We start from the raw sequence: 12,487 nt of genomic DNA, 5'->3' as shown, positions 1-12,487 counted from the left end.
CCAAGCATATTCATTCCCATTTTTTCATTTAATAATAAATATATTCAAATTTTGATTTATTAAATTTTTAAATATAAGTACTTTGAGATTATATTTTCAAAATCTTGAGATTTTCAGTTCTACCATTGATTAAATATAATATTAATATTTAATCAATGGTTCTACTTATAAAATATAGAGTGTCCTATAGCGATACAAAATTTTGGTTTTCAAGTGAGAATCCCCTTTTTTATTGTAAAGTGTATGGGAGATAATTTTTTTTAAAACTTTAGTTTACAATTTATAAATTATTTACTTAATTCAAAATTCTGGATCGTACATGGTATTTATTTAAACCATTTTTATAAGCTATAAATATCGATAAATTATTAGTTATTAATTTACCATAGTCCCCATAATACTATATCCTTAGAGTGGATAAAGTTAACCAACTAAAAATCTATTCGTTCAAATTTTCATTTTTATACTTCAACATTTTTAGAAAAATATCCTTTATATAATTTACAGTAGAAAATTGAGGTTGATAATTGAAAAACAGATGCTTGCCCATCAGAATTTAATTTTAAAAAAATCCAAACACCAGATTTTGAATAACTGCATTTTTAACGAAGAAAACGAGAATTAGCGTGCTTGGTGAATCACCCTATACAGTGATATTTACTAGACTTCATAGTAAGCTGTCTTATTTTTATTTTAAGCTCCCGATAGAAATACTAGCTGTAATAGGTGTTGCAGTTAAATGGAAAACAATTCTGACTATATTTCATGTTACAGAATAAATCCGATTTACGTGGACGACGAGAACGTGCACCACAACAATAATGAAACGTGGAAGAACAAGAGCGGCAGTTCCGGGTACGACAGCCAACCGCACTCGGACCACTCAAGCTTGGACAAGGGTTCGCCGCCGGCCACCAAGTGCCTGAGGAACGGATCGACGCCGCCGTCGTCGGACGGATCGTCGGGCAGTCCGGTGCAGAGGACGGCGGCGCCTTGGCTGCTGTCGCCCATCAAGGAGGGCATCATCGATGTGCATCAATACTGCATACCGCGGCCGGTGTGGCCGGGTCACGCGGACGGCGGCTTGCACAGTTACCCCGCGGACTCGGATCGCATACCGCGAGTCAAGTGCTGCAGGCACTGCGCCCGTTGCCGGTGCCGCAGCAACAGCACCAGCAGCACCAGCACCAGTAGCACCAACAGCGGTGGCAAGATTGCGGGCGACGGCGGCGGCGGCGGCGGCTGCAGCAGCGGCAGCTTTTCCGGGTACTCGTCTGCGTTCGGCGGTGGCACCATCAGCACCGGCAGCACGAGCACCACCTCCAGTGGCGGCCGCGGCGGCGACGCAGGACTGTGTTTGGACGACGTCAACCCGTCGCCCGCCGGCAACGGTCCGGTCGTTTCCAATCAGTCGCCACTGACGTTGGACCCGCGTTTCAGCGACGGCGTTGGCATCAACAAAGTTCTGGTGGACAACTGGAATTCCGTGGACCTGAGGCTCAATCAAAAGACTGATAACCTACACTACGTGAGTACTGCACGACTATAATATCATTGTCAGTTATTTAATTTTAATTTTCTACAAACAACGTACCGGACTGGGAATACTGAATATTGAGAATCCCCCCCTCCCCCGGACTGTTAAATTATATAATAATTGTTCTTGCCGACTGGTCCAATCGCGTGTTTTGCCCTATAGTATGTTTCCATACAACGTATCGAAATCCTGAAAATCTATAACTCTATCGAAGAATTATAAATGTTTTCGCCGATTCGAATATAAATATTATACTCAGCAGCGTACCTAATATAAAAAAAATTTACAAAAATTTATGAAAAATAATTAATGACTATAAACGTTATATAAACCGTGACGTTAACAGAAGAAAAAAATTTTTTACTATGAGTTGAATACCTGTACTACTCGTATTTTTTGAGACTGCTTGTTAACGACTTTGGTAGAAGGGCAAGTTCGGCGAGTGGACTTTTAATGTCGATTTTCACAGATAACTAAACGTTTGGTGACTACGCGATCATTAAACACTCTTGCGAATAGATAAATACTATCGGTTGCGCAGACGATCGTTCATAAATTATATACATACGGCGCGTCTGTGTACATTATAATATGATTCCAAACGTGTCGTAACTTGTATAATTATACTTATTTGCAGAGTGCAGACGCGACCATAACACACGCATTTTATATTTATGTACTTTAAACGCTTACTGCTGTGTGTTCTCGTAATTAGATATTTCGAACCGTTAATTCATGTTATCGAGTTTTTTGTTCGGATGTGACGGACATGCGCAACAGCCTGCAGCGAGTAGTTAAGCCTCCGCGGCCGATTGTTTTACCTTTCTGATTATTGCGGCACTTGTCTATGTCTATTATATAGATTATAGGAGGTACTTACTCTTGCTTACCTACTTTATGCAGTCCTCAATTTTTTCGTATTTACCCATAGGTAACATTTTGTACAGGTATTTGATTAGGTATTTTTTATATATTAGCAATACTTACACTTAATGATAGTACGGAGCGCGGACGACGACAGCGCACTGTCCTTGTAACAAATTGATATTTATTTGTTTCTCTGTACAATAATATCATCATCGTATAATATATTATACGTGTGAACAGACGTATTTTGTGCGCGTCCCGTACAGAAAACACACGCAATAAACAACAATTAAAGTATATATTTTGCGCTTGTGAATTGTTTCGTTGCAAAACGTTATTAATCGGTTTCGCGATTGTGATGCAGATGTTAATTTTCGCGAGCTTTTATATTGTTTAATAATTTATTATTATGAATAAAAATCAAATCCACATACTGTAAGTCCCATCGCGACTGGACGTAACGAGATGCGCAAGGTGATTGTGCCTTGCGCGTGTTGTATATATTATATATTATAGCCATATATGTATAATATATACTTGTGACATACGCGTAGTATACATTTCAATATATTATAACACACCAATTTATTATTTCGTCTAATCCTCAAAGTCCATCTGTCGTACAGTCAATTGCAAGTGTTGTTTTTAAAAAAGTTTATAAAAAACCGTAAATATCATCGGGATAAATGACAATAATTAGTGTTAAATTATTTTTTTTCCTATACCAATACCAAGATTAATTAATAAAAGTTCTGCTTTTAGAATAGTCAACAGGCTCCATTTTAGGAAATTGTGTTTGAGAAGGTTATTGTTTGATCTTTGAGTACCGGGATGTAAAATATAACATATGCGTACAATCAATACTGTACAGTATAATATACTACTTATTAAGTGTAAATTATTACTAATCACATATAATATTAATATGCACACGATTGTGATGTGATGAATAATGTGCAAGTACCAAGAGTTATTATACCTGTGCTCGCAATGATTGAATTATAGGAAGTTAGCGCTATGGGATTAAATTATAATTTGAGTTTTCGCCTTTTCGGCCTCTGAAAGTGTCTAAACTATTATAGGTCGGCCAAATAAAAATAGGAAGAACAATTTAATAATATACATATATAATTCGCGAACATGTTATAGTTGTGACTCGTTGTATATATATATATAGAGAGAGAGAGAGAGAGAGAGAGCCGCATGAAGGAATCTTAATGGCGCTAAAACTGGGTATTATATAATAATATATCATGCATTTTTAAACGACATAAACAATCAGGACGAATGTAGGAATGAAAAAAAGGGTTTAGACACAAAGGACACTTACGAATAAAAATAGAATAATTTACATATAAATATAATTTAATTATGTAAGTACTCGTAGTCTTAAAAAATGATAAAACCCATTGGCTATCGTCGTCCAACAGTCGGTTGGGTTAAACAATGGGTTAAACTCGTTGAATTCGGTAAATCATGGTATTGTACAGGACTTAGGTGTCTATTAAATGTGGATCTTCGGTATGTTTTGTCACCGCGAATGTGTTTCGGATCACTTCGGCGCATCAATATTATTAATGCACGTGCGCCCCCCCCCCCATATATCGTGTGCAGTATATGCAACGCACGATGTCTGCGATTCGTAAATTGTTTCTGATTTCATCTATCAAGTGTATACCACCCGCTAAACGCGACCGTCTGCGCAACAGCGCGAGAATCCCGGTCTCCAACCGTCCGCGGGCAGCGTCGAGCCCGTCCTTCGATTTTGCCCTTCGCGGACTATAATATCGCGACGCGCACAATAATATAATAATATAATATATTATGATAATGCGCGTCGCACATTTATACGCTCGCGCGTTACAATATATATATATATATATATAATATTGTTATTATACCGCGACACGCACTACCACAGTAACCACTACACTCTACTACGTCATAATATCACTGTTACCGCTGTTATATTATCTACCTACGACTCCATAGTGTACGGGATAATCGCCGTATACGATGAGATTTCAATCTACCGCCGTGCGACGCGTACTTATATATTATGATTGTGTGTGTGTTTCGTTTGTGAAACGCGCTGGTGTCCGCGTGTCATGACCAACCGCCGCCGTGGCGAAATATCGATTACCCATATATATATATATATATATATATATATAATATAATGAACCCGCAGCTGACGATTATTATTGTGTCTAACCGTTGGCAATGAATCTCTGATCACTGTTAATTTCCGAGCGATTCCCGCGGTGTTTGCACACTTCTAAACCGTGCCCAAATCAGGCGAAATCTGCGAAAATTGCAGCTGGTCGGCTGTGAATAACAATATTATTGTTTTTACGTCGAATGGTCGTAACGCATAAGTTCGGGCGTCATTTGACGGGGAGAGGAGACGAGGTGGTCGTTTCTTTATTTTTTTTTTAATATAAAATATTTTTTAATTTCAAAAGCACTTCCCCCCCTTCCCACAACTGGTTATTGGTGAATTCGAATTTGCTTACTATCGAGATTTACTTTAATATGCATTATTATTATTATTATACATATATAAGTAGACTTACTATATTTTTGTTATTATCTCTATCGATGAGATATTTTATTATTATTATTATAATATTATATAGGTTCATTAAACATTATGTTTTTTTTTAAATTATTCATTTATTTTTATTTTTATTTTTTTTGTACTTTCAAATAATATTGAACGAGTATTTAAAAATAACAAAAATATATTTATTTATTAACCAACAGGAGAAGATTATAGAAATCAAATTGTTGCAACCATTACAAACATTGTTGTTTTTAATTTCTAGTTAAAATTTTACCAGCCTTTAAGAAAAAATCTAAAATTACGCCACTGTAACCGTAAATTTCATGCGTTCAATGTTCATTATAAATTATAATAAATACCAGTAAATTGTAATCAATAAAACAATTTGGTTATTCACTTATACCTGTGAAAAGATGACTGCAGCATCGAGCTAATGAGATTTTTTTTATTTAATTTCTCTCCTTCGTCGTGCTGTACTGTACTACAGTGACTGTAGTATTATGCACTGTTCGATCCTTTGAAGTCGTTATATTATTATTATGAATTGCAATCACTATCAATAATAAATAAAATTTCGAAAATCAGTCGATCTCGGTTTAAACACGTTTTTATCGTTTTGTTTTTGAATATTTGTCGTTTGTTTATTTTTCAATGCATAATTTTTGTTAAGTATGTATTATTATAATTTATAAATTCTGTTTTTGATCGCATAATCAAATTAAATTTCTCTACATCGATGATATAATTAACTAATCATAATAATTATCATTAGTAATTAATAGTTATAATTTTATTACAACATAATCGTCGCACTTATAAACCATCTCAGAGAAATCAATTGCTTTATGGTTTAACGAAATATGTAATATGTATGTATTCGCGTACATATTGTGTACCGTAATATAACTTTTTATAAATTACTAAAATTAAAAACATTTTCTTTGTCAAATTGTAGAAGAACTATAGTTATACTCAAAAACAAACTTAAATAACCCAAACGAGTAATGGGGTATTCGGATTACCTATACAGTATAGGCTATTACACTCATAACATATATTTCTTAATTATTGGATTAAGTGTTGTGCGACTGAAGTGAGAGCGAAAGTGAGGTTTTGATGTTAACTTAACAATTATAGTGTTTCAAAGTGTGTAATATTCTTTATGCTTTATCGTACAACAAATTACATTTTTCCATTAACCTTTTCAACACGAAAATGATTACGTGTATTCAATATAGTTATGTAGACTTAAGTCATTAACAGTATCTTAGTGATATCATAGATTTGGTTTACAATGTTTACTAATAGTATAGTCTGAGATATAAAATATTTTTTTAGATTATCATCGGAGCGGTAAATGTATGGTTTTACAATGTGTATAATATGTAATTTTGTCTGCAGTCATCGCCTTTTGGAGCAGTAAAAATGCTTCAAATTTTCAACATTGAGGGTGGTTTCTGATAGGAAATTTGATTTAGTTGGCACGTAGATACTAAAGAGGATAAAAATTAAAAATTCTAAGGCCTTATAAAAATAATCGGGAAAAACAATAAAATTTATGGTAAAACAAGAAATTTTACATAAAACCAGTTTCCGACAAAATCTGTAGTTTAAAAATTCCAGACTTAAAATGTATACGAAATGCTTAAATTATCATATTTTAGGTATACTATAATTTTTAAATTATTCACCTTTTTATGTTATTTATAGACCATAGGCTTTATTTGTTGATATTTTTATGTTACAAATTCTAATTTTGAGTAAAAAGTGTTGAAATATAAAATAAATTATCTTCATGCACAATCAAAGTATTGTACAATATTGTTTTGGACTTTTGAAATACGTTTTGTACGTTATTGGGCAATGATATGTTTTTAGAATATTAATCGGGGATCAATAGTCTATATCATATTATTTATTGTATCATAAACGAGGTCGTCTGCATGATTTTACATCGGTTTGGGGGGATATGCATTTTTGTGACTAGGATAATTATGGTGTAATTGTGTGTATACATTATATTAAACACGTACGTATTACACATAAGACGTAATACGCATATAGATCCTGTTTTTTTCTTTTTTCGATATCAGTTCCCTCCGCGGACTTGAGATAGTACTTGTGTTTATCTTGGAATTTTACCATGCACGATCTTCCCAGGAACCTTGAGATCAAGCACACGGCAAACACACTTGGACATATACATATATATATATATCGATTACTTTCATCGGACCACGCGTATATATATACCCTCGGACCTCCCTCCCAAAAACCAAACATAAAAACAAAAAGGTCCTTACGCTCGTGACCTACGATAAGTGCAATCCGATACGTATTATATACCCGCGTATGTATGTATATGTGTATGTTGAATAGGGAATCTAACCTGTCTAATGTTTACGTGTTGGTGACCGTCCTTGCAAGGTAAACGGGCGTCCAGACTGGATACAACAATAATAATACTGCCCGACCTCCTATCACTGCCGCCGTCTCGACCACATTACGTGTATTATTATTATTATTTTCGTGTTTACAAAACTCAATTTATAATAAAATTCGATAAAATATGTATATCCCCATACTGTATTGTATATTTTATTACGAATACATATGATAACTGATGTCCACATCTTGTGGAAGATCCACGGCCGAATCTACACATCCGGGGTAAAATCCGAAATCGTATCTAAATATCTTTGTGGTCCAAAACAATGTAGCATTGTGTAAAAATAATATTTTTTTAAGAATTCGGCATTAATTCAAATTTTTATTTTATTTTATTCTATAATACATATCTTAATTTATTTAGCAACGAAATATTTTTTTATTCTGAAATTTTATCGTAAGCAATATGATTTATTGAATTATAATTATTACGGATTTAAATGTCACTTTAAAGTTCGTTAATTACCATAACTCTATATTTTATATTTATTCTATATAAATGTATATTTTGTATATTTAGAACGAGTCTATGCTGAATTAACTCAAAATAATTCTGACATTCTGTCCATGTCTTGTATAATATACGTAATTATTAGATTATTATTAAAAGATTCGCATAATATAAAAAGATAGGATAGACCTGTTACGTCTTTATACCTATCGTTAGATAGGTATCACCTGTTCTTAGTTAAAAATGTTAAAATATGCAAATATTTATATATATTCCTATATTCTAAGCTTCATTCAATGACACTTAATTCATTGTTTTTGATGTTATATTTTAACTAAACTCATTGAATCGCATAAGAAAATAAAACATTCGAAAATGTACTACCTATTTATGACCTACCATCTTCGAATAACATTTTGCAAACAAAAACCTTCATAATACAATGCTAATGTAAGACAGTCTTATCTATTTTAATAATTGTCTTAATTAATTTAACCCAGTGTTTAAACTATGTCAAAAAGAACGGATCCGCTTAGGTCATACTCAAATTATACTACTGATGAGGAATATTATTATTGTAATGCTCTGATTATATTGTTAATAATTTAATCCGTACGGTCGTAGCCACATACACGAAGAATTACATAATACCTCCTCCCATCCAATCAAATCATTATAATATAAGAAGAAAAAACTTATAAACAACATTAAATATATATCTATGTATGTATGAATGTGACTTGATAGTTATAAAAATATTATATTATGTATGGAGTACCGATTGTTGTATTTGTATGAATGTATAATAATAATAACAATACAGATCGAGCGGGTATACTTATATATTCGGACAAAAGATCAATACATGGTGTGTACGTTTATTATAGTCCAATAGAATTATGATTGTTGTTATATTATGTAATAAATAGCTGTTTGGTAGTACATTGAATACAATATTTTAGATAAACCATTTTATAACAATAGTTACTTCTTTAAAAAAGTGTATAACTTACGATCACGCACTGTGGAAGTACAAATTTAATTATAGTATCCATCATATTCGATTTAATTATCGATATAAATATATATTGTTTATTAAAAGAGATAGTTACAATCAATACTTATAAAAACAATAAGTAAATTTGATCAATTTACAAAAAAAAAATTAAATGACATGAGTACATAAAGGAAGAATTTATTTATTAGTAGTACCTCTTAAGAGGACGTAGAACCCGCATGTGTTGTCTCTGTCTTACACACGTGCGACATAGCAAATTTTCGTTCACAAGTTTCAATATTGTGCTGTTAGTTTTGATATTAGAGTGAACTGACCTATTATACAATTTAAAGGTAAGATTAATATCCAGATCCCCGCGTAGCTTTTTATTTATATTGTTATTTTTAAGTAAGTTATGATCATTTTAAAATGTACAGTTTCAAAAAGGTCATAACTTACTTATAAATAATAAATAATAATATCAATAAAAGGCTACGTGGGGCCTTGGGTAATAATCTTTCCAATGAATTTTATAATAGGTCAGTTCACTCTTATACCAAAACTAACAGCACAATATTGAAACTGGAGAAGAAAAATATGCTATGTCGCACGTGTGTAAGACGGAGACAACAATGCGGGTACTACGTCCTCTTAAATATATAAGAAAATTTCTATATTTATATATTTCAATAATTTTAAAATAATGTATTGATATTAGATGACATTTTTAGGACTTTTTTAATACCTGTAGTCAAAAGTCAAATATAAGGGATTATTAGATTTTTCTTTTCGGTTCGAATGATGGAAGTTAATTATGAGATTAGGTCTTTGTATTCTAATAACTTTTCAGGAATGTCAAGTTTGGAATTTTATATAATATTTACGTATAAACATGAGTTAATTTTTTTTTACCAATTTAAGAAATACTATTAATATGCTTATTTGAGAAAACATTTTTATTATTTTTTTCAGTGTTTGAGGTGTGTTTATGTCGGAATTCCCAACTTGGGAATATTGTTGTTTTCTTGTTTGTTTTAATTTTTTGAAAATTGCTTATTTATAGTAGTAGTTTGTATGGTTATTTCCACAGTGGGCACATATTACGGAAAGACTTGAGAAAGTTCAGGATTTTACGTACAAGATTCTAAACTTTGATGTTCGTTGAAATTCTTTTCACAAACAGGATTTGCTACAGTAGTAGAAACGTGTATGACCCTAGTCCTGATTAATGATATATATATATAATATAGACATATAGTATTTTAATATATTATTTTGAATTAGTTATAGATACTTATAATATTTATAATTAGTTTTTACGTTTTTAAACACACCTACGTTAGAATTATAATAATCGCATGTTATGCTGTTGTAAACATGTAAATAATTATAAATTATAATAATACAGTCAATAGTCAATACATTATACAATATAAATAGTGTTACATATATAATAATTATATAGATCATTAAATTTCTATTAAATAATAATCATATATTCCAACAAGTTTTTTTTTATGGCTCACATTAGCACAAATACGTATGTATAACTCGACAATATTTTTTAATCCAAATCGTGTTTTCTAAGAATTATTAATCAAATATAGGAATCTATAAACACATTAAACGATTAAACATACACACATATACACATATGTATAATTCATAAAATATATACTACTAATATATAACTAGTGAATAAATAACTGAAAATTTTCTTGATTTAATTAATGACCTTAAAATATATAAATTCATGTACATAAGCTCGCTAAAAAAAATAATATATCAATACCGTTACGAGATTATATAACAAGAATAGTACCTATATTATTATTGATTTAGTTATCCATTGCTTATTAAAAATTACAATACATAATCGTTTAAAACAAAAGATAAAAAGATTTATTTTGTCTTTAAAATATTTTTGGTTAGAGATAATTGTAATGTTTACCGAGTATGTTTTACTCTAAATCATATTTTTAAGACAGTTGAAGGTTTTTTCATCGAATAAGTTGGTGGTTTGTGTAGTCAGGGTGAAATCGTAAAGTCGATGGATAATAATAAAATTTAAAATTCTAATAATTTTAAGGTCAACGTCTGTTGTAAAAACAATCATGTAAGATTATTTTGTAAACAAATATTATTTTGACGAGTCGAAATCTATTTTATTTCCGAAATCCATGAAGATTCGTATTACTATATGTATACTAATGTATAATATTATAAATTATAATATATTAAATATATTAAACGGGTGTTTATAATAACCCCTATCAACATTCAACGTATTAGCTAATACATTAATACATATATCATGTATGAATTGATGACTATAATATTACACACAAATTACTAATTAGCACCTGATTGGCCAATATGGCTATATCATAATAACGATAACAACTATTAAGTACTAAATAAAAAGTCTATTTTGCATAAAAATAGTGCATGTTTTGTTTTTCACCAATTTATAATAAGTTCTAAAAAAAAAAAAAAAAATGAAAAGTACTGTGTGTTAGTAATTCACACTGATCGAAAAAATATCATTTAAAAACACAATTTATCTTATACAAACGGCACATATAAGTATAACGTAGATAATGTAAAATTTAAGTGTACAGAGTTCGATGATTCATAATATTATGATGTTTTGAGTAAAGCAGTCAAGCACTCTTATACAATTGTTATACTACACATTAAATGACAATATCAAGGGCTCTTTAGTCATTACGTAAATAACTTTGTAGTATGACTATATTGAGTGTAAACATATCGGTACAGAATAATTAGTTATGTGTATAAAATTGATACAACTCGTATAACCAGTGTGCGAGGTTTTCGACAATTAAAACCTACAAACAGTATTATAGGTACTAAAGATACTTGATTTTCGTTATACATTTCGTTGTGCGTTTTTATTATTATATGAATGTACAATATATAGTTACCATCCGAGGTGTCCAAGGAACTATATAGGTACTTATACAATATAGTATACACATAATATATATTTTACATATATGTACTATATAATGCTATGCAATACACGTCGTATGGTGAAATATTTTTTCTCATTCATGGCATTTCCCCCTAAACCCAAACGATACCCGCAAGAGTTGCGTAAAAATTCTAAATGTTGAAGAACTTCGTGGATCACACTGTTTTCATCGGCAATGACCATCATAAAGCGTATGTATAAAAATACCCATACTACCTAATTTACATATCAACGTATACCTATATTTAATTGTACATATAGGCGCAATTAGGTTATGCGCGTCTCACAAATAATTATAGGATAAAACCTATGTATATTCAAGTACATTTTACATAGCACACAAAATAGGTTTAAGTATACCCATAAAAAACTAAATAAAAACATTGTTTCTTAACACATGTTCGTTCCTGACATTAGGCAAAAACTACATGAGTCTTTACTATATAGAAATTTGAAAATATTAAAAATTCATATGCCCTGCAATAATTTTTTTCATAGACATTTGTACGAAATGATAGATCTTACTCGTCCCCGATCATATGGATGTCGACAACTCTCCGTGGATTTTATTTGCATCGATCGAAACCGTAAACGCTACCCTGTTCTCTGCTGTATTATAACTA

At 31.3% G+C, this 12,487-nt stretch overlaps 1 protein-coding gene across 1 annotated transcript in view; it reads left to right on the top strand.

Annotated features, from left to right (window-relative positions):
* Positions 1-12,487, top strand: part of LOC132921221 (uncharacterized) — a 50,016-nt gene that overhangs the window by 17,827 nt on the left and 19,702 nt on the right. The window contains exon 3 of the mRNA XM_060984105.1: positions 775-1,528. Within this exon, the coding sequence (XP_060840088.1) occupies positions 775-1,528 (754 nt within the window). The remainder of the gene's footprint in view (positions 1-774; positions 1,529-12,487) is intronic.

Source organism: Rhopalosiphum padi, chromosome 2, assembly GCF_020882245.1.
Source record: "Rhopalosiphum padi isolate XX-2018 chromosome 2, ASM2088224v1, whole genome shotgun sequence".
NCBI classification, from domain to species: Eukaryota; Metazoa; Arthropoda; class Insecta; order Hemiptera; family Aphididae; genus Rhopalosiphum; species Rhopalosiphum padi.
The sequence above is the reverse complement of the archived record's forward strand: the minus strand, read 5'-3'. Positions and strand labels throughout refer to the sequence as shown.